This window comes from Plectropomus leopardus, chromosome 8 (assembly GCF_026936395.1).
Source record: "Plectropomus leopardus strain MGB_pleo_1.0 chromosome 8, ASM2693639v1, whole genome shotgun sequence".
Lineage (NCBI taxonomy): Eukaryota > Metazoa > Chordata > Actinopteri > Perciformes > Serranidae > Plectropomus > Plectropomus leopardus.
Window position 1 is genome coordinate 19,360,773 of NC_142183.1, and position 18,817 is coordinate 19,379,589.

An 18,817-nucleotide genomic window follows, 5' to 3' on the forward strand; every position below is an offset into this window, starting at 1 on the left:
ACCTTGTTGCCCCATAGCTTTTCTTTCTTTTTTTATAGCTTATAATTATTGTGTTTTAAAACCTTCATCATTTTTATGGTGCAACATGAAGAGTACGAGCAAAAAGAGTCACGAGAACAGTTTATATTGTTATTTACACATATACAATGGAAGTACAAAAGGAGTTGTACATTTGTGCCCCAAAGGACACACAAATAAAGCATGATAATGTGCATATGAAAAAAAACGTCACCACCATCACTGAACATGCATCACTCCCTTTATTACCCTCCTTACAGCCTCTTCCATATTTCCTTCTCACCCCTCTAATCCTGACATCTATTTCCTTTTATTACTGCACAAAAAAGAATGTCTTCCCCACAATGTAGCATCTTAGGCATCATTTTCTTGGGCTAAGGTGGTGCACCACACCTGTGTATGAGTAGGTGGCCGTGGTGGTGCAGTGTAGCTGGTGTGGGTACGTTTATAAATGAGATTGGAAGATAATTTAAGCACCAGAACAATTTGAATTTTTTTGCACAAATATTTTTGTATATGTTGATAAAACAGACATTGTTTTTGCAAGTAGTCTGTTGTATAGTTGTTGGGTTGTATGCCTTGCCTTCACATGGCCGGAGTTTGTCCCTTTCATAGTGTTTCAGAGTGTGTTTCAGAGTAAGGAGTTGGTTCAGAAAACACTAAATCATGTCTCACTGTGGAGAATTAATGCCTGCTTCAAGTGTTCGGGGTGCATTTCTCCCTCAAGTATTTTTATGACAAGTTCTGTTTCCTTTTTGTGGATTTGAAAAAGTCCCAAGTATAGAGTTGCAAGATTTATCCCAAGAAAGTTCTGTTTTTCTTTCATCACTCACCATCATCCATTTTCTCAACCATCCACTCAACTGGCTGTGACCCATTCTTCAGTTTTTCTGGTCCAACTTTTTTCTTTTTATCCATTGGATGGATCAAAGTAAGTCCCACTGTCCTCATGTAGGCCTAATTTAATTGATTTATCCCCCCAGGGATAATAGCTGATGCTTGTTGGTGACAGCATGGTCTCTATTCCCTCTCCTCGGCCCAGGGCTGGAGGTTCTGCAGGGCATACAGGGAGGAGTTATGGGCGCACAGTGGATCCGACACCGCTGATTCGCTGAGGGACTTCTGGAGGGCGGACTGCTGCAGCTGCAGGATGAGGCGATTGGCCTGCTGACGCTCCGCCTCCCTCTCCTCGGCTGTCTGTCTCCTGGAAAAAGACAGGAGACACAAATATATTAATCATTAATAAAAACATGAATATATAAACAAAGAGTGAAGTTATGTGAAATTTAAGGACAGCAAGAAAGACGCTACAAGTCTGGAAATCCCCGTTGGATGCATAAAACATAGGAGCTCTAATACTTTGATACTATATTAATATTATATGATACTTGTTTTTATGTATTTTGTTTTAATCACTTTTAAATCTGTATTGTTGTGGCGTCTAGTTTTGGATTGCTGAATTTCCTGTCCGTATAACAAATTTTCCTGGAGAACTAATAAAAAAACCTTAAAACAGCAGTGTTTTTTAATAAAAAATAAAACCATGTCTATGAGTGATACAAGGATGTTTGTCTAAAGCATGAATTATTGGCATCATTAAAAAAAACACATTAATTGACTAACCTATTAATTGCTAAAAACGACATTTTGGAGATTTAAAAAAATCGTATTATTTAATATTACTACTTAATTGCAGGAGGAGAAAAATAAGATTTTTTTTTTTTAAAGAAAAGATTTTATTAAAACTACAGCATTTTTTCCAAATTAAAAAAATAGTATTTATTGCTTTATATATGTAGCCTGTAGCTTTTTGTTCCGTGTCGACGGGGTCATGTCACAGGAAATGGAGCTTGGGGTCATCTGCAAGACGAGGAAAGTTTTGAAGCCCGAAACAAATGCAACTCTTCGCGGAAAAAAAAGGAGATATTGTGAGTTTCTGGTTGGTGAAGTGTGATGCAACGCGTTAACAAATGCGTGTACTCAGACTTGAACACGAAATTTCATACCAACCTCCACTTGGTCCTGCGGTTCTGGAACCACGTTTTGACCTGTGCGTCTGTCATCTTCAGACTCTTGGCCAGCGCGGCCCGCTCAGCGCTGGCCAGGTATTTCTGCCGGTGGAAACGTTTCTCCAGCTCGCAGATCTGAACTCTGGAGAAGGAAGTGCGGGGCTTTTTCCGTTTGGGCGGTGTCCGGTTCTGGTACGGGTGTCCTATCCGCCGCGTAACGGCGAACGGCACCAGAGCCGCTGCAGGCGGGGAGCAGACAGACACACCGGTGAGTGCATGAGGAGATTTTCTACAGCACCAAACAGACTAATTCACTCCCCACTCTGTATGGAAATTCAAGGCCATATATCACAGATATCTGCCCTGTTTGACAACAATTCCCTATTTAGACTGTGTAAGCCATGTGTGAAATATGAGAGATGAAATTTATTGTGAGAGATGAGTCTGGCCGAGAATTTGAAACAATGCAATTATAAAAGAAATAAATGAATACTCATTTTAAAGTTGTTTTAGCTTTAACAGATAATATCCGCACTGCTAATTACAGAGAGGACTGTGGGCCTATTGGCCTATTTTGTCTTTACATAGTCTACTATATTATAGGCCTTTAATAAAAAGGCATCTGTTAATTTATCCTTACTTTTATTTGTGTTAAATACAGAAAACCCATAATACCTTTAATTATTATGTTCTACAATACATTTTATATTACACTACTTTTCTGTATAATTTAGGAAGTGAATCATTTGACAGTAGGCTTGTTCTTATTTATCTCCAGTTTAGCCTATAAAAAACGTTTTTAGTTTTTCTTCTTCTTATTATTTTTTTACTACAACAGTAAATTATGACAGACTCTGATGTTGCTGTTTGGTTATTTAAAAACAAACAAAAAATAGCTGAAAAGACAAAAGTAGCTGTGTGATTGTACATTTCTCTTTCTTTTAAATGAAATATTTTACTCCTAAAAAGAAGTAAATAACACAGACACAATGTGATTAATAATAACCTGCAAATGTAGTTTACTCCATTATTTAAAAAAACACTTTAAACTTGTGTTCTGTTGTTGTTTTCATGTTTAAGCCATTTAAATATTTGAAGTAAAAATATTTCAGTTGGCTGTATTGAAGCCTTTACTAATGTTTGGCACAGACGTTATTTTATGTTTCAACAAACATAATAAAATATGAATGAGGGAACCCGTTAGTGTAACAGCTGGCCTACCTGATATTCTGTCCTTGGCGAATCTGTTTCCTATCCAAGGGAAACACAGTCCCCCAAACCCGGGGACAGCGCTCTGGACGGGGGCCGGGGGTCCCGGGGCTGTCATGGGTCTGTGTGCCGGGACTCGGATCACTCCCCGGCTGCCCAGACTCCTGCTCTCCCCATAAGAACCTGAAGCCTCCACCGGAGGCATTATACCGGAGAGGGAGATGGACAGCGCGGTGTATGAGGGCGCGCTGGCCCCGGTCGGGCTTCCTAAACTGTAATAACCGTCCCCGTTGCTTAAATCGGATCCACTTTGTCTTCCAGCCGTGCGCCCGCTCTCTGGCTCCGTACCGGCTCCCAGGATCTGGTCGATGCCGAAGCTGATGGGCTCGTGATGGGCCGGTTTTGGAGGAGGGCTCGGCGCGCTAGGTGCTTGCTCCATCCCCGCCGCTTTGTCGCTAAAAGGACGAATGAACTGAACAAGATGTTTTCAGGAGGATCTCAGCGGGGTCAAACTGAACCAAAAGTAATCGCCAGTAGTGTCTCCATCGCTGAGCAGAATCCAGCGTGTCCTCGTTGTCTCTGACAGGCCTCTTTCAGAGGACTGGGTCCTCTCTACAGGCTGTGGTGAAAGTTTGATGGGCGTTTGGAGAGATGTGACGCTCTGTCCTCCTCTCAGCGCGTCAAAACGCTCAGTCTAGCAGCTCCGTCCTCCTCCATCCCTCTCCACCATTCATTGGCTGGCACCACAGTGACTGATTGAATGTTAATGGGGGTAGGCCCACAATTTGGCACAAGATTCCCCATAACCACGGGCGTCAGCTTGTTATATATATATGGCAAGATATGGCATATTCATGCCTTCTGAGTGAGTCACTGTTTGATGTCGTTTTTGTCATTATTATTGAGAGTAAGAAGCAAGCGACAACTTCATGGAAATTTATATGGCCTCTGTAAAAAGCATCGCGCCAGAAATCACCGAAGATCAGCTCTCTTTGGTGATGAATATGTGATATTTCATCGTTTAAACCGACTGGTGTTTTGTCAGTCATCTGTCAGTGTTCCGCTCCTCCTCATACATATTTTCACTTTGAAGTACTTTATAAGTTTTGGTTACAGATAATATCAGATGGTAAAACTTTCTTACACACCTTAGGGTCTGATGAATTGATGCCTCTGCTCACTTTTCAGGCGAGAAACAAAGCGTGCATCATTTATCCTCTTGCTGCCCGTGTCTCCTCTTCAATCTGTGTCGTTTGACACATGTGAAATGTACATGAATAGTACGTTTACACGAAAGCTGGTTGAAAGCTATTAGGAAGTGCGTCATAACCTGAAGACTATTCATCATGGATGTTTTACAAAGAGGGGACGAAAAGGGAGAAATCTCGATCTGAATTTCTCTTCCTTTTAATTAAAATCCTTGACGTTGTCTACGCCTTATAATCAAACCTGGAGAGTTATTTTTTTCCGTCTTTGACATACGCCTGCACCTTTGCATTAAATCTCACTGTTTCTAAATGTTAGATTTTTAAGATGAAACCAAAAATGATTCAGTGTTTTTATAGCATTCCCAAATGCGTCGAATTTAAAGCCTTAAAGGATCATAACCAAATGTAGAGCAGTCACATTCACGTTAATTCATGATGCTTTAATTTCGAGTTATAGACAAAATAATGTAAAAAACATTGAAAAACACGAACTCAATAATCATTACAATAGCTTTCATTTTTATAAATTAAGAATAATAAAGATAAAGCCTGGATTGTCATTTTCCCGGTGCGTAATTACGCACAGGAAACCCATCGAGTCTCTCTTTAAAATAACAGGACAGCAGCCTAATTGACGATTGTCAGTGAATCACCAGCACCTATCGAACAAGGGAAAGCATTACGTGGCCTTATTTGTTCCTGGAAGCCAGTGTGCCACATTAAATGACCTGACAAGGGAAGGCCATGGGCTACTTCAGATAAAGTGTCCGGGCTGTGGAAGCTGCTAACCGCTCAGATTCAATGTAACAGGCGCCCAAAGTGACCGGATAATCTCATTTTCACTAACTTGTCTCAGGAACAGACAAATGCGCGCGGGGTTCGCATGCGGCAGGTGGCTTTTTAGGCACACACATATCACATTACAGTACTTAAACGAATGTCCAACATATTCATTTAGTGACAGTGGGGGTTTGTAAAGGCTTTTAAAGGATCTGCTCAACATTTTCATTAATCATCGTTTTGTAGGCGTGTGTTTTAATGTCAGAAGTAATTAGATTGTATTTGAGTTTTCTTGTATTCTTGGCAAATTTTATGTGGAGTAGAAGCTAGCATCATAGGTATAGATTTCAGGATGGATGCAGGAGACACATCCTCCTCAGCATTCAGAACATGTGCATTTGTCCTCCAGTAAAAACAGGAAACTAGTCATAGGAGGATTTTTAATTTGACAAAATTAAAAACATTTATACCATTAATGAGTGCAGAAAAGGCACAAAGTGGCGCGATAATATTTACTAGAATGCAGGAAGTTGAGTGTTTGATGCGATTTTTTTGATGGACGAGCCCCCCCCCCCAAAAAAAAACTAAAAAAAAGCAACTCCCCCGTTTCATATGTGTAGTTATAGTGTGTTTTTACTATCACAATTACGATTGCAGCACCAGTTTCAATTCATATGAAAATGAACAGTTATCACTTTGTTCATTTGCTTATATTGAAAAAAAAATGCTACTGAATGGACAGTCTCACCTTTATTATAGTTATTTTTAAAAGGGAGACTTTTTACAGATGCTGCCATAAAAAATGGTTAAAAGTTTCAATTAGTGATAAAACTTTGTACAACCAAATAAAAAAAGGTTGTTTTTATTATTACTATTAGGGTCATGTAACTATTAATAATAATAATAAAAATAATTCCGTAATATCTTGATACCGTTAAACCGCGATATTTTCTGAGACAGTTATCATAAGGCGAAAATCTCAAAAGCCATAATTTAAAATGGAGTCTGAAATCACCTGAGTTAATGTGCATGAAAATCTTAAAATAAAGTAAGATAAAATTGGTTAAACTGTAATTTGTGAGGTTATATGCTATACAAAACCACACTAAAATGCAAAGACGCTGTAGTGTGTAATATATATTTAAAACCAGATCCGCATCTCGCCCTTCACAATAAACCCTTATGAAGCAATATGAGATGGGACAAGGCCCGAGGTGTTTGTTTGGCAATATGGACAGACTCTGAGTGTTGGCTGGTTCACCCTGCCATATGTGAGCTCACCGGTGGCTTTTGATGGGGGAGAATTGGTCTGTTATAGCTGTCATCTTTGTGGACATTTTTATGTTCCTCTTAATGACATTTGCAAAAATAATTCCCCGACAGTAATTGTGGCGCAGTTTGTGAGTAGAAGACACACATTTAAATTGATTTAATTTATTTATAACAATTACACGACCACTTATAGGACGACGCATATCACAACTGCTTCATGTAAATGAATAATTATTGCGTTTATGGTGACTCCTCTGCAGAGTGAAGGCAGCCTGCGCAAACAGCAGACGGGGTCCCACTGGTTGCAGATGTTGGGTGTTAGTAATCCGGTGTAATCCAATGATTATGAGTGATTATGACACATTAGCTCTGACCTACCGGGACACCACCGTGACACCGGTTATCCTAAACCCTCCAGGAGAAGCCCCAGCCCGCCTCCAGCCAGCCTTTTCTGGATTTATTGATGCTCTGATGTTGAAGACAGTGTCGAATCATTTCATTGCTTCATGATTACAGCAGAAAAGGTAGAGCCCACTTAAAAAAACTCACAACCCCCTTTTTGCGCAGCAGCCTTGAGGTTATCTCGTTTAGGCCAAAATATTTAGATAGTGTTTCTGGAAAGCCTGCAGCCCACACCAGCAATTAAGATGCGCATCAATCCTCGTTTTTTTTCCACAGGCAATATAAAAGCTGACACCCTGATTCCAAAAGTCCAAAAAGAAACGACAACAAAAGAGTGAAAGAGTGCGATTTGTTTGAGAAATTACCACTTGATCTGCATAATCGGGGGTCTGGGCTGCAGCTCAGTACCCGGGGGCTGCGTTTTTATTGCGCGTCTCTTCGCCGTTATCAATTTCAGCAGCGCGCCTGACTTTTTAAAAGGGGGACGAGGCCGGCTGCTTCTGAATAATGAATGACACGCTTTTATATTGTCGCTAAAGTGCCCGTGATGTTACAATATGAAAAGGCAGCGGTAAGTAATAGTGCATTTAAAGGGGATGTAGTGTATTATTATGATGTAAAAGAGAAAGAGAGAGGCGGTGGAGAGAGGGAGATGAGTGGATAGCAGCACCCAGAGAGAGAGAGAGAGATTGTTTTATTACAATAAGAGGAGATGAGTTTGCCTCGCAGCGAAATGGGGACCAGTTAATGAAACTTTACCGCAGCTAACGATTTCCCCTCCCTCGCTCTAAAAACCGCCCTTATGAAATATTTAAACTATTTAATATAGGTAGTATTAAGCTGAAAGACACTGGCATGGGCCATCTGACAACATTTACAAGGCTGTGGATTTTTTAAAGTTGGGTAAACAAAGCTTTACGGCCCGCTCTCCCTCAGCCCACATACAACAAAAGGCGTGTAGTAAATCACGCTCACATTGAGTGCAATATAGAGAAAATGTGTTTTACTGTTGGGGAGACTTGATTTAGTCTAATTTACACTTTTCTCCATACCACGCCATGCATCTTCTCACACAGCAGTTTACAGGCTCATCCTATCAATATGAGCCCGTCTTGTCTGTAATGGGAGGGATAGACCAGCGTGGCCCCAGTGTGGGGGGATAGTGTTTCATATTGACATGCTCAGTGGGATTGTTGGATGAGAAGAGAGGAATGGGATCCCCCATCAGGGACTGTCAGGGCCGTCATCGTCGCTGGGCTGTCACTGGACCTCTGCTCTAGAAACTGTGGACACAATTTATCTGCCAGATCCTTAAAAAGCAGATGTAAAACATAGGCGTAGATTTGGGGGGGTGGGGTGGGGGTGAAGGCTTCATGGCCCCCTCAATTTTTAGAACATGTCTCCACCCATAAAAGCGTTTAAGTGGCAGATGACTTTCATTTTGACAAAATTAGACAATTACACTACAGATTAATACAGAAAAGGCACACATTGGTGCAGAAAACTCAACAGAATACAGGAAAATAAGTGTTTGATGCTTAAAACTTTCTTGCAGGAAACCCTTCCCCCTTTCATATGTGCATGTAACTAGCTACATGTGTTTAAATATTTTTTTTTAATTGTAATCAGTTTAAGTTATTGAGTTATTAAGCTAAATACACCTGCTTATTACATCTGAATATATTCTTTTCAGTGAAAGGTTTATATGTAGAATATAAAATGCATTCTGTTGCTTTCATCTTTTCGCCCTATAGGAATACCTTTATTTTGGCATAGCATATTTCTGAATATTTTTCAGCTTTATTACCCGGTTTAAAATAAATCTCAGAAAGGTAATTAAAAAGTAACTAAATACTATAAGTTTTATTATTTGAAGAAGTCATTAAAACAATTGTATTACCTAATACAGTTTTAAGAGGGTAACTAGTAGTCTGTAATCTATTACATTTCAAAACTAACCTTCCCAACACTGTTCCCCCTTCCAATATTGAAACAAAACCTACGTCCTTGATGTAAATGTCACTGTAAATGTCAAATATATGGCTTGGTAGATATTAAAGGGATCTTAATCACCAAATATGAAAGCCCAAAAGGTTCTCTTTATTGGATGAGAGATAAGTTATATTTCCCTAAATGATGTATGACAGCAAAAATGTAGCTCTTTAAATGATGTAGCAGCTGATTATAAACACTTTTGTGGTGCATTTCTGAATATATTCTCAACATGGAGTCAGATGGCAATCAATAAACAGGCTTTCATTGTGAATTTCTCGTGTACAAATCACTAAAGATGGGAGAAAAATCACTACAGAACACTACAGTTGCAATATTTTGTGTGGCAATGCTGTATCAATGCACAGATGACAAATAGCCTTTTTTCCCTCATATAACTTATTGATATCGCAAATACAAGTAATTTTTTGATGGCCTACTGGAACAGTAAAATTAATTGCTTTTTCAGTCCAATAGATAAATATTGCTGCAATAAAAAATGATTGAAATAAAAAAAACCAACTTAATCCTCAAAACTTTGTATTGTTAGATTAAACAGATATTGACATTTTTTCCTTTTGGGATATAAATCACTAAGGATACTACATCGATTATATGGCAATATATGTATATAATTTATGCAAAACCTTTATCAGTCCAAATAAAGTGAAAAAAACTTTTCTTGTTAGATAAAATAGATGTTGATGAATTTTTCCTTTGGGGATATAATATACAGTTAAAAAAAGGTAATAGGTTGCAATATTTTGCAGTATATGTTATTGCAATACACAGCATATTGCAGCATGTTTAAAGTGATTTCGCACTGAGACTAAAGTATTATGATAATCTTCTATCCCTGGGTCTATACAGATCAGTCATGTAAACATTTTTTCAGCAAGTATCAGGATGCACATTCGAGCAAAAAATAAGTCATATTTCCCTCAATGATGGATGACAGCAAAAAAGAAGCTTTTTAAATGTTGTAGCAGCTGATTATGAAAACTTTTTGGCAGCTTATTTGATATATATTCAGCATGGAGGCAAACGGCAAACCAATAGACGGGCTTTCAGTATAATTTTCTTGTATACAAATCAGTCATGTAAGACTTTATTTTTGCAAGTATCAGGATACACATTTGACCAAAAGATAAGTTATATTTCCCTAAATGATGTCTGACAGCAAATATGTTGCTTTTTAAATCTTGCAGCAGCTGATTATACAAACTTTGCGGTGGATTATTTCTTCACATGGAGTCAAACAGCAACCAATAGACGGGCATTCAGTGTGATTTTCTTGTACACAAATCAGTCGTTTTTTTTAAGTGAGTATCAGGATGCACATCTAACCACATAAAGATGCTCTGATATGGTAGATATTTGTTTCAGTGAACATTGCATTCTTGTTACACTTGAGGAACAATGTGCCTTGACTGTGTGTGTGTGTGTGTGTGTGTGTGTGTGTGTGTGTGTGTGTGTGGGTGTGTGTGTGTGGGTGTGTGTGTGTGTGTGTGTCAGGGTAGACCATGTAAGCCTGTCTGATGGTTGAATGCATGGCTGCCTCTTCACGCTGGTTAAAAGTCGGGGAGGGAGGGAGAGGAGGATGGAGAGGAAGAGAGTGAGAAAGGGAAGTAAGTAAACCGCACAGACGTGAATTATAGGGATGGACGGAGAGCAGAGAGCAAAAAGAGGATGGATGGATGGCTGAGACTGAGATGTGAGAGAAAGAGTTAAAGCATTAATGGGGATCATTTGGGGCTGATGATAATGGAACACATGGTTTGAGTTTGGACGAGACGATTCCCATAGAATTGTCTGGTTTTTGTGTGTGCGGCTGCACTTTTAAGAGTTAATCTCTGTCTTTATTCTGAGTGCTGAGTTAAAGTTTCACTGCTGTTCTTGTGGAGACATTTTTAGTCTCTCATCACACTCGATGGCTTTCAGGGGGATCTGCCATCCACAAAATGACTGATGTAATTAATAAGTGCGTGTGTTTGCTATTGCTTTAATGACTTATGACTGATTTATGTGTGTGTTAGCGAGCTTGCCAGTGCGGGTTTGTGTTTAAGAGCAGCTGAGTGCTCCTGAACGCCCCTGGTCGTGGCGCTAATGTGTTAATTCATTACTGCTTGTAGTCAGTTGCATTGTGTCAGAGCTGTGTTTCCCGTCTCTCTCTCTGTCTGTGTCTTCTCCGCTTCATAAAAGCTGATTATCCCGCATGTGGCCGTCGTTCCACCAATTCTCTCCTGCCTCTTGACCTCCTCACCCCTCCTGTTGCCTGCCTGCAGGGTGCTCATGCAGGGGAGGAGGGGGAGGGAGGGACAGAGGACCAGCTGCCACCAGCCATAGTGCTCTGGTGCCTGGCAAAGGGAGCTACTCCAGCCCCCTGCTTCGCTGGGCCTTCTGGCCCCTCAGGGTGAAGGGGGGGCACCAGCATCATGCCACCAGCCCCACCTGTCTGGCCCCAGGCGCAGGAGTGTGACCGATTAGACACACTCGCTCAGATATACACAGCCACTATGCATATTACTGCGGGATGACCCCAAAAATGTCAACTCTCCAGTAACTTCCAATGAGTCTCTTTCAGCCAATAAAACTGCAAGTTATCCATTTGAATTACAACAGATGAAAATAAAAAGTTAAATAATGCAGAAAAATGAGGAAGTGCTGCACCCGTGCATTTTGATCCCACCTCATCAAATAATGGTGCTTTATCAGTAGACATATGCCTCAAAATATCACAAGTTAGGTACTGTTACTTTTATATGTTCAGGCACTGTGTGTTTGTTACATGCATTGTGCCTTTTCAAAATACACGTCCGTTTTCACAGGAAATGTGTAGTTTCTACTTGTTACATAAATAAATTCTTTTTCAAAGAAATTTGCAGCATAGGTAAAACACTTGATGATTCGGTTTGTTTCCTTAAGTTTGGTGGGACAAAAGCCCATGGTGAGTTGTAGAAAAAAACCCATCAAGGTTTGGCTTAAAATATGTACAGTTGTTACTCACGTCATGTAACGTCAAATGACATTTGTCATGTGACCTACGTCACTACTGTAGCATATTAGCACACTATGTTGTTGTTAAAATAATTCAGTTGACTCTTGGTTTCACATTGGAAACAAACAGCGGGCTCCCGTGTGAAAGTCTGGAGTGTGTTTGAGGGACTTTGATGATGTGGGAGTTAGAACGGGCTAGGTGCGCTGGGTCAAAAAACTATGTTATGGTGATAAAAAAATGTAAAATATCAGGTGCTTTTCAAGTCCATGGTATAGGTGGACAGTCTGAAAAGCACCCACAGCCATCTGATTGTAAGTAAAAGTCCTTTAGTAATACATGGATGACCAACTTTGCATTTTATACCCCAGTGAAGACTGTTTAAGTCAAAACTACGCATGATGGGAATATTTTTGACAGGAGACTGGAAGGTGGACAGTGGGTGCTATGTTTACACATGTCAACACTGCTAGTCAGGAACAGGAAATATAAATAAATATAAAGCAAAGCGTTACAACAAATGTGATGCTAAAGCTCACTGAGTTCTTGTTTACACCTGTTAATATCCTTTTTGAGTGATCAGATTGCAAGTGGACAGCACTAAATACGATGGGGAAAGTGTTGAATGAATTCTGGTAACGGCGATATCTCCAACTGAACTGACATGAACACAAATATGACTAGCGAGCATGCTGCAGAGCAGTTAGCAAAAGTGTGGACTTAATGACTGTGCGTGGGGCAGTAACAAAATCTGAAATCGAGGTCAGCTGGACACGCATGACTGGCACTGGTGTGAACAGCGATGTGTCTTGGCTCACCACTTGTGTCCAGATCACTAAAACGCATGTCGAAAGAGACTGTGAGTCAGCGGTGCACCAGAGTAAAACAAAAGGCCTCATGTATTTTATGTCATTTTGCTTTATTTCTTAAAAAATAAGATGAATTGATTAGTTAATGGGTGTTGGACGATTGAAAGCAAAATTAACCAAAACTGACATCCCCAGTCGAATTGCATTATACATTTACTAATAAAGGATTTTTTTTTCTTGAAATCAGAGTGCCTTGGATGCTTTTCAGACTGTCAACCTCAACAATGGACTTCTGCATTAAGTAAGTTGACAATCATTGTTTTTTATCTGTAAAAAGTTATGTATTTTGCACACTTATGCACCAGGAAAAAGGCCTTTATTTAAATTCAGCTTCACACACACACACACATGGATTTCCCTTATACATATGCATACACACACACAAACACACACACAGTACAGTCCGCCCCTCCTCACACACACACAAATACACAGAGGCACTTTGCTGTGAGGCGTGAAAGAGCGAGAGCTAAGTGAGGCCACTCCAGAGCGCTATTCTCTATATTGATTTCCCATTATCAGACCCCAGTCCCTGTGGAGTCATTAGTGCCGGGATCAAACAGACAGACAGAGAAGGAGACTAATACCAGTCACTTACACCAGCACAGGGAGATCACCTTACCTCCCTGAGGGTAGGAAGGCCAGAGAGGAGCAGAGGAGGAGAGGAAACGAGGAAGGGGGGGGATTTAGTGGACGGACGAGTGCAACGGGCTAACAGATGGAGACGGCAATATGTAGAGAGAGAGAGGAAGAGGTGGGGTTTTGCAGTGGAACGTTTAAATGGGAGATGCTCTTTGATCACTTTATTTGGCTGTTTTGTTTTGTCTGTTGTAGCGGAAATGTCTCTCTTCTCCTTTTCAGCAAGGCGTCCACACCGTCCCCCCAAAACACGGTTACCTTTTGTTATTCCTTAATTCAAGTTTTCATGTTTTTTCACAGACGGGCGACTTTTCTTTTTGTCTGACCTTGTAAAATGTAGCCAATAAAGCTCCTGGTCCTCCTCTCTGTCAATAATTTTATGGTAAAGATGCAATGATGAATGGTTTTCATGTAGCCAGCAGCTGTCCCCAAACAAAAGAGAGAGGAAAAAGTGAGGGAGGAATATGAAAAGTGAGATACTCATTTTGGTCCCTTGCTTCATAATTTCTGTGGATGTATTTATTCTCTATGGATTCAGCGGGAGCAATGAATTCAGAGTATGAATCAACACCATCCATCTTATTCACTTCTGCCTGCCAGTGAGCCCTGGACGTGGTGGTCAGGCTACACACAGACACACACACACACACACACACACACACACACACACACACACACACACACACACACACACACACACACACACACACACGTAGAGACAGACACACACACACACACACACGGCTCAGACGGGGGTGACCCTGGCCTGACCCCCCTGCTGACCCCCAATCTGTTCCCCAACCTCACACCATGAGAGACCGGGGCACACCGGGATAGGGACACACACGCTCAAAAACACATTCACACACACACATTGGCACAACGTGTGATCTGATGGATATCTCCTCAGACAGTACCATGTGTGTGGGCAGTGTGCGTGCGGACAGCGTGTGTGTGTCTGAGTGTGTGTGGTGCCGTACCCTCTGCCCCCTCCCACTGGTGTTAATTGATTCTTGGTGCGCTTTGCTGATTGGTGTGAGGACCCCTAGAGGCGGGCCCAGTCTCCTCCGATACCCCCTCCCCATTTCTGTAGCACCTCTCTCTCTCTCTCACACACACACACACACACACACACACACACACACACACTCTCTCTCTCACACACACACACACACACCCATGCATACACAGACACACAGAGGTATACAGTGTATTGTATATCTCTCTATATATGTCCACAGACTGTTTGTTGCACATGTGTTGATTGTACATGCACTGGTGAGAAAAAACACAAACACACACACCAAACGCTCAGACACACATGTCTTTCAGGGGGTTTTCACACCCCAGTAAAGAGGAAGCTGGCTCGCTGACATGAGCAGATTGCGGATCATATGAGACGATCCACACAGACAAAATCAGTGTCTTAGAGGAGATTCATGAACAATATAGGTGGGCATAGGTGTGTATGTGTGTGTGTGTGTGTGTGTGCGTGTGTGTGTGCACGTATGTGTGTGTGTGATAGAGAAGGAGAGCCAGAAAGACAGTAAGAGAGATGAATCTCCGGTTATTAATTTCCAGCCGCGGCCCCTGGGTGAGATGTTAATATAGGGCTGATTGTGACTAATTTCTTATTAATTGCCATCAGCGATTACACAGTGGCCAGTAATGTGGCTAATTTGTTGAAATGAATTTGGGTTTTCTGAGGCATTTTAATTGCTGCAGGTGGGCAGCATCCCCTGCACGCTGTCGCTTTTGTTTTTCAGCAGGAAACTTTTGAAGTTGTGCCGCTTCTGTGTAACTGGTTTTAGTAATATTGTGTGAATTATAGCACATTAGAGTTGGGTAATATATATCGATATTATATCAATATCGTGAAATGAGACTAGATATTGTCTCTGATTTTGGATATTGCAGTATTGTACATGTTTTCCTGGTTTTAGAGGCTGTATTACTGTAACAGAACCTACCAGTAGCTGTCCTATTATTCTCCTTTACCCACTCAGTCATTATATCCACATTACTGATCATGGGATTATAAGACAATGGGCCCCTGGGCACTGATATGCAAAAGGCTCCACCACCTCTTCTACATAGGAGGACACAGACTTTACTGTGGTTTTGCATCTCTTCATAGTCGTTATGCAACTTCTTAAAAATAATTATTGTTTTCTTTTGAAGTCATTTTGTGTCTCCTTGTGGTAATTTGCCTTTTTTTTGTCACTTTGTTGTCATTTTGTGTCTCATTGTGGCTGTTTTGCCAGTTTTTATTAGTTTTGTGTTTGTGGTTTTTTTTTGTGTTTACTTGTTATTTTATTGTGTATATTTGTAGAAGTTTTGTCTCTTTTTGTCAATTTTCGTAGTTATTTAGTGTCTCCTTGTGGTTGTTTTGTGTCTCTTGTTGTATTGTCTTTTTGTACGTGTTTTGTTACTCTTTAAAGACATAATGTGCCTCTGAGGTAATTTTGTGTCTTTTGGGGGTGTTTTGTTTGGCTTTGTAGGTTTTTTAATGTCTCCTTGTTTTTTTGTGTCTCTTTGCAGTTCCTCTCCATGTCTTTGCGGGTTTCTCGTCTCTCCTTGTGGTTATTTTGTGAGTCTTTGTGGCTTTTTTGCCCATTTTGGTAGCTGTTTATGTCTCTTTACAGGTCCTATGCATGTTTTTGTTGTCTTCTTGTGTCTCCTTGTGGTTGTCTCTTTTTGGTCTTTTTGTGACCATTTTGAAGCTTGGTCTGGTCGGCACTTGTTAATTTAAGTAACTTTTTTTCAGGTAATGCCAGGGGCCCTCTGGCACTTTGGGCCCCCGGGCTTATGCCCAATTGGCCCTTTCAGTAATTTATCTGTCTTACTGATGATTATGTATCAAAAATCTCATTGTCTAAATATATTGTGAAAGCTCAAATACTTAACCCTACAATATCGTCACAATATCAATTAGTTAAAAAATATTGCGATATTTGATCCATATCGCTCGGTCCTATAGCACATTACTATAACAGTAAAGCATGTGCATACATGTCTGTTCATGTGTAGTCTTTGCATGTGTTTCTGTCTGAGGCGCAGGAACAAATCTTTGCAGCATCACTGTAAATGCCATTGATATCTTATTCATCAGGTTTATGCATCCCTCTATATATCTCCACACGTTCATGATCATTACAGTGGGGATGGAGGGACATTTAAGTGGTTGCCTTTTGTTTGCTGAATGTTTATAGCTTCCGTTAGCACAGTCTCAACGACCACTGAGGAACCAGTAGATACAAAATCCAAATCCCCCTATAAAAGAGGAGATGCCCTCTGGGCAGCCATAGCTCATAGTTGGCCTGATTTAGTGGCAGCCAGGAATCTGGGCTTGAATAAAGACAGAGAGAGCGAGGGCAGAGTGGGAGAGAGAGAGAGAGAGGAAAAGATAGCTCCCTGTGTGATAAATAGCCCCGGCTCTCTCTATTGCATTAGCCGTCCGGGCCGATAGATTGCGAGCCCAATAGACCCAGACGTATGCGATTGGTTTCTCATATAAAAGTTGCATATTAAATTCCTTCACAGGACTGTGCCCCCCAAGCATGAAGGAGGGAAGGAAGAAATGGGAGTGAAAAAGCAGAAAGTAGAGAAAGGAGTGGAAGAGCAAGAAAAAGGCTTTTTATGAGAGGCGAGACGAAGGCAGAGAGTTGGGGAAGCTGGGGAAGAAGGGGGAAAGATAATGGCAGGAGAAAAGTAGCTTGATGGTGGAAAAGACAAATGGTGATGTCACGTATTTAATAGGTCCGCGGATATTGGGCGATGAGTGCGACCGTACGTCCATTTAATCAGTATTGCTTCCCAATGAAGATTTCTCTCTTGTTTTGCGCTCGCTCCCCCCTTCCTCTGTTCTCAGCCGCTCTCCACATGCTAACGACCTCTCTAATTGTTTCCAAGCTCATTAAGATGCTGATGTTTTAATAGTAATTAATCCGTCATTTGCCTACATGCAAACACGGGCCACTGAGGTTTGTTCATCGCTGTTTCAATACACTGATAATGCAGTAGCCTAGTCAAAGGAGACAATATCCTGCTAATTTAGCTCATCACTGTTAATTGGTTGTTAAGTGCCTTTAATTACCAAGCAGGCTTTGGGATTTAGGTCGGCAGAAAGAGGGGGACTGCTATGATCGTCCCTGCCGCTGTAATGGATCTTGTGTGAACTTTGAAAACTGGAATAAATGACCAGGAGACACGCGTTGACCCTGTTCTGTTTTATACCTCCGTCGTTTTCCCCTCCCCTCATTTCCTTTCTTTCTTTTCCTTCCTTTCCTCCGTCCTCCCGTCCCTTCCTCCATCTCTGTCTCACTCCCTATCTCTTTCTCCATGATATTATTAACTCATTAAGTTTTTTTCATTATTTTTAATAAAAGATGAGTTATGGCTTTAGCCTCACTGTGGCAGCATCCCCCCGTACCTCCCTCCTCCCTCCTCTCTCCCTTCCCCTTCAACCATTTACTCACTCCCCCTCAACCCCCCTCTACTTTTTCTCCTCCCTTCTTGGCCATATTGTGCCTCCTCCGATACGTTTGACCCTTGACATACGTTTTCTGACCTCGGTGTTGCCGGTTACAACCTTCTGGCCATCTTCTTTGCTTTTGCCTCAGTCGCTCATATCTATCAATCATCTCTCTTTCTCATAGCGCTGAACACTCTTTAGATGGCATTCATAAGATTTATGATTCATGATGCCCTGTCTTCTATGAGAGTGTGTGTGTGTGTGTGTGTGTGTGTGTGTGTGTGTTTGTAACAGAGAAAGAAAGAAGGATGGAAAAAAGGGAGAAAGAGAGACAAAGACAGAGACTGAGGAGAGAGAGAGAAGGAGAGAGGCTTGTCGATGACACAGTTGAATAATGACAATATCTATGATTGATAGCTTATAGAGCTAGTCGGGTGTGTGTACTGTATTTGTGTGTGTGTGAGATGGAAAGAGAGTCCATATGTTTTGTTCCCCCCCACATTAATCTGATGTTAAAGAAGCAATGATGAATGGTTTTCATGTAGTTTGAGCTGTCAATGGTCAAGAGATGAGACGGGTAGCAAGTGACCAGAATTACCAAGAGACACATGTGTATGTTTATGCAGGAGCGGAGGCACTCAAGGAGATGAAAGCATAATAAATGTCTTTCAGTTCGAGTGGACGGAGCACCGATAAGACCGACTCTCTGAGTTAGTAACTACTTTGGTTTTCAGCCATGAAAACCTTAAATGAAACATTTACCGCATCTGTTTGTCATTTACAGTTAGATTTTTTTTTTAAAAAGCCTCTTTTAAAGGCACTTAAATTATATGTTGTTTGTTATTATCATAATAAAATACGCACTACTCCGTGCATGGAAAGAGTTGTTCACTGTAATCATTCCTCCTCAAGAAGTAATCCCTTCTAGCGCCGCTACACTGTAAGTGATT

General features: G+C 41.0%; 1 protein-coding gene and 1 long non-coding RNA gene across 3 annotated transcripts; one reads left to right on the plus strand and one right to left on the minus strand.

Annotated features, from left to right (window-relative positions):
- Positions 1 to 67: 67 nt before the first annotated feature.
- tlx3a (T cell leukemia homeobox 3a) lies at positions 68 to 4,686 on the minus strand. The gene is made up of 3 exons (XM_042493834.2): positions 3,249 to 4,686; positions 2,029 to 2,266; positions 68 to 1,222 (listed from the first exon to the last, which is right to left on the minus strand). Exons 1-3 carry the CDS (start codon positions 3,673 to 3,675, stop codon positions 1,039 to 1,041), a joined length of 849 nt encoding a protein of 282 aa, XP_042349768.2. The 5' UTR covers positions 3,676 to 4,686; the 3' UTR covers positions 68 to 1,038.
- On the plus strand, positions 1,843 to 18,631 carry LOC148188897 (uncharacterized). Of its 2 annotated transcripts, none has more exons than XR_015777271.1 (4): positions 1,843 to 1,946; positions 2,088 to 2,295; positions 12,942 to 12,995; positions 18,494 to 18,631. It is a non-coding gene; the product is annotated as an uncharacterized LOC148188897 (long non-coding RNA). The 2 variants fall into 2 exon arrangements; XR_015777272.1 differs by lacking the exon at positions 18,494 to 18,631 and adding an exon at positions 13,616 to 13,733.
- The last annotated feature ends 186 nt before the right edge of the window (positions 18,632 to 18,817 follow it).

Excerpts from the sequence above, each read along its gene's own strand:
- tlx3a (XM_042493834.2), bottom strand. The coding sequence starts at position 3,675 with ATGGAGCAAGCACCTAGCGCGCCGAGCCCTCCTCCAAAACCGGCCCAT. Across the intron at positions 2,267-3,248 it reads CGCCAAGGACAGAATATCAG|CGGCTCTGGTGCCGTTCGCC; the intron begins GTAGGCCAGCTG and ends CCCCGCCTGCAG. Across the intron at positions 1,223-2,028 it reads AACCGCAGGACCAAGTGGAG|GAGACAGACAGCCGAGGAGA; the intron begins GTTGGTATGAAA and ends GTCTTTTTCCAG.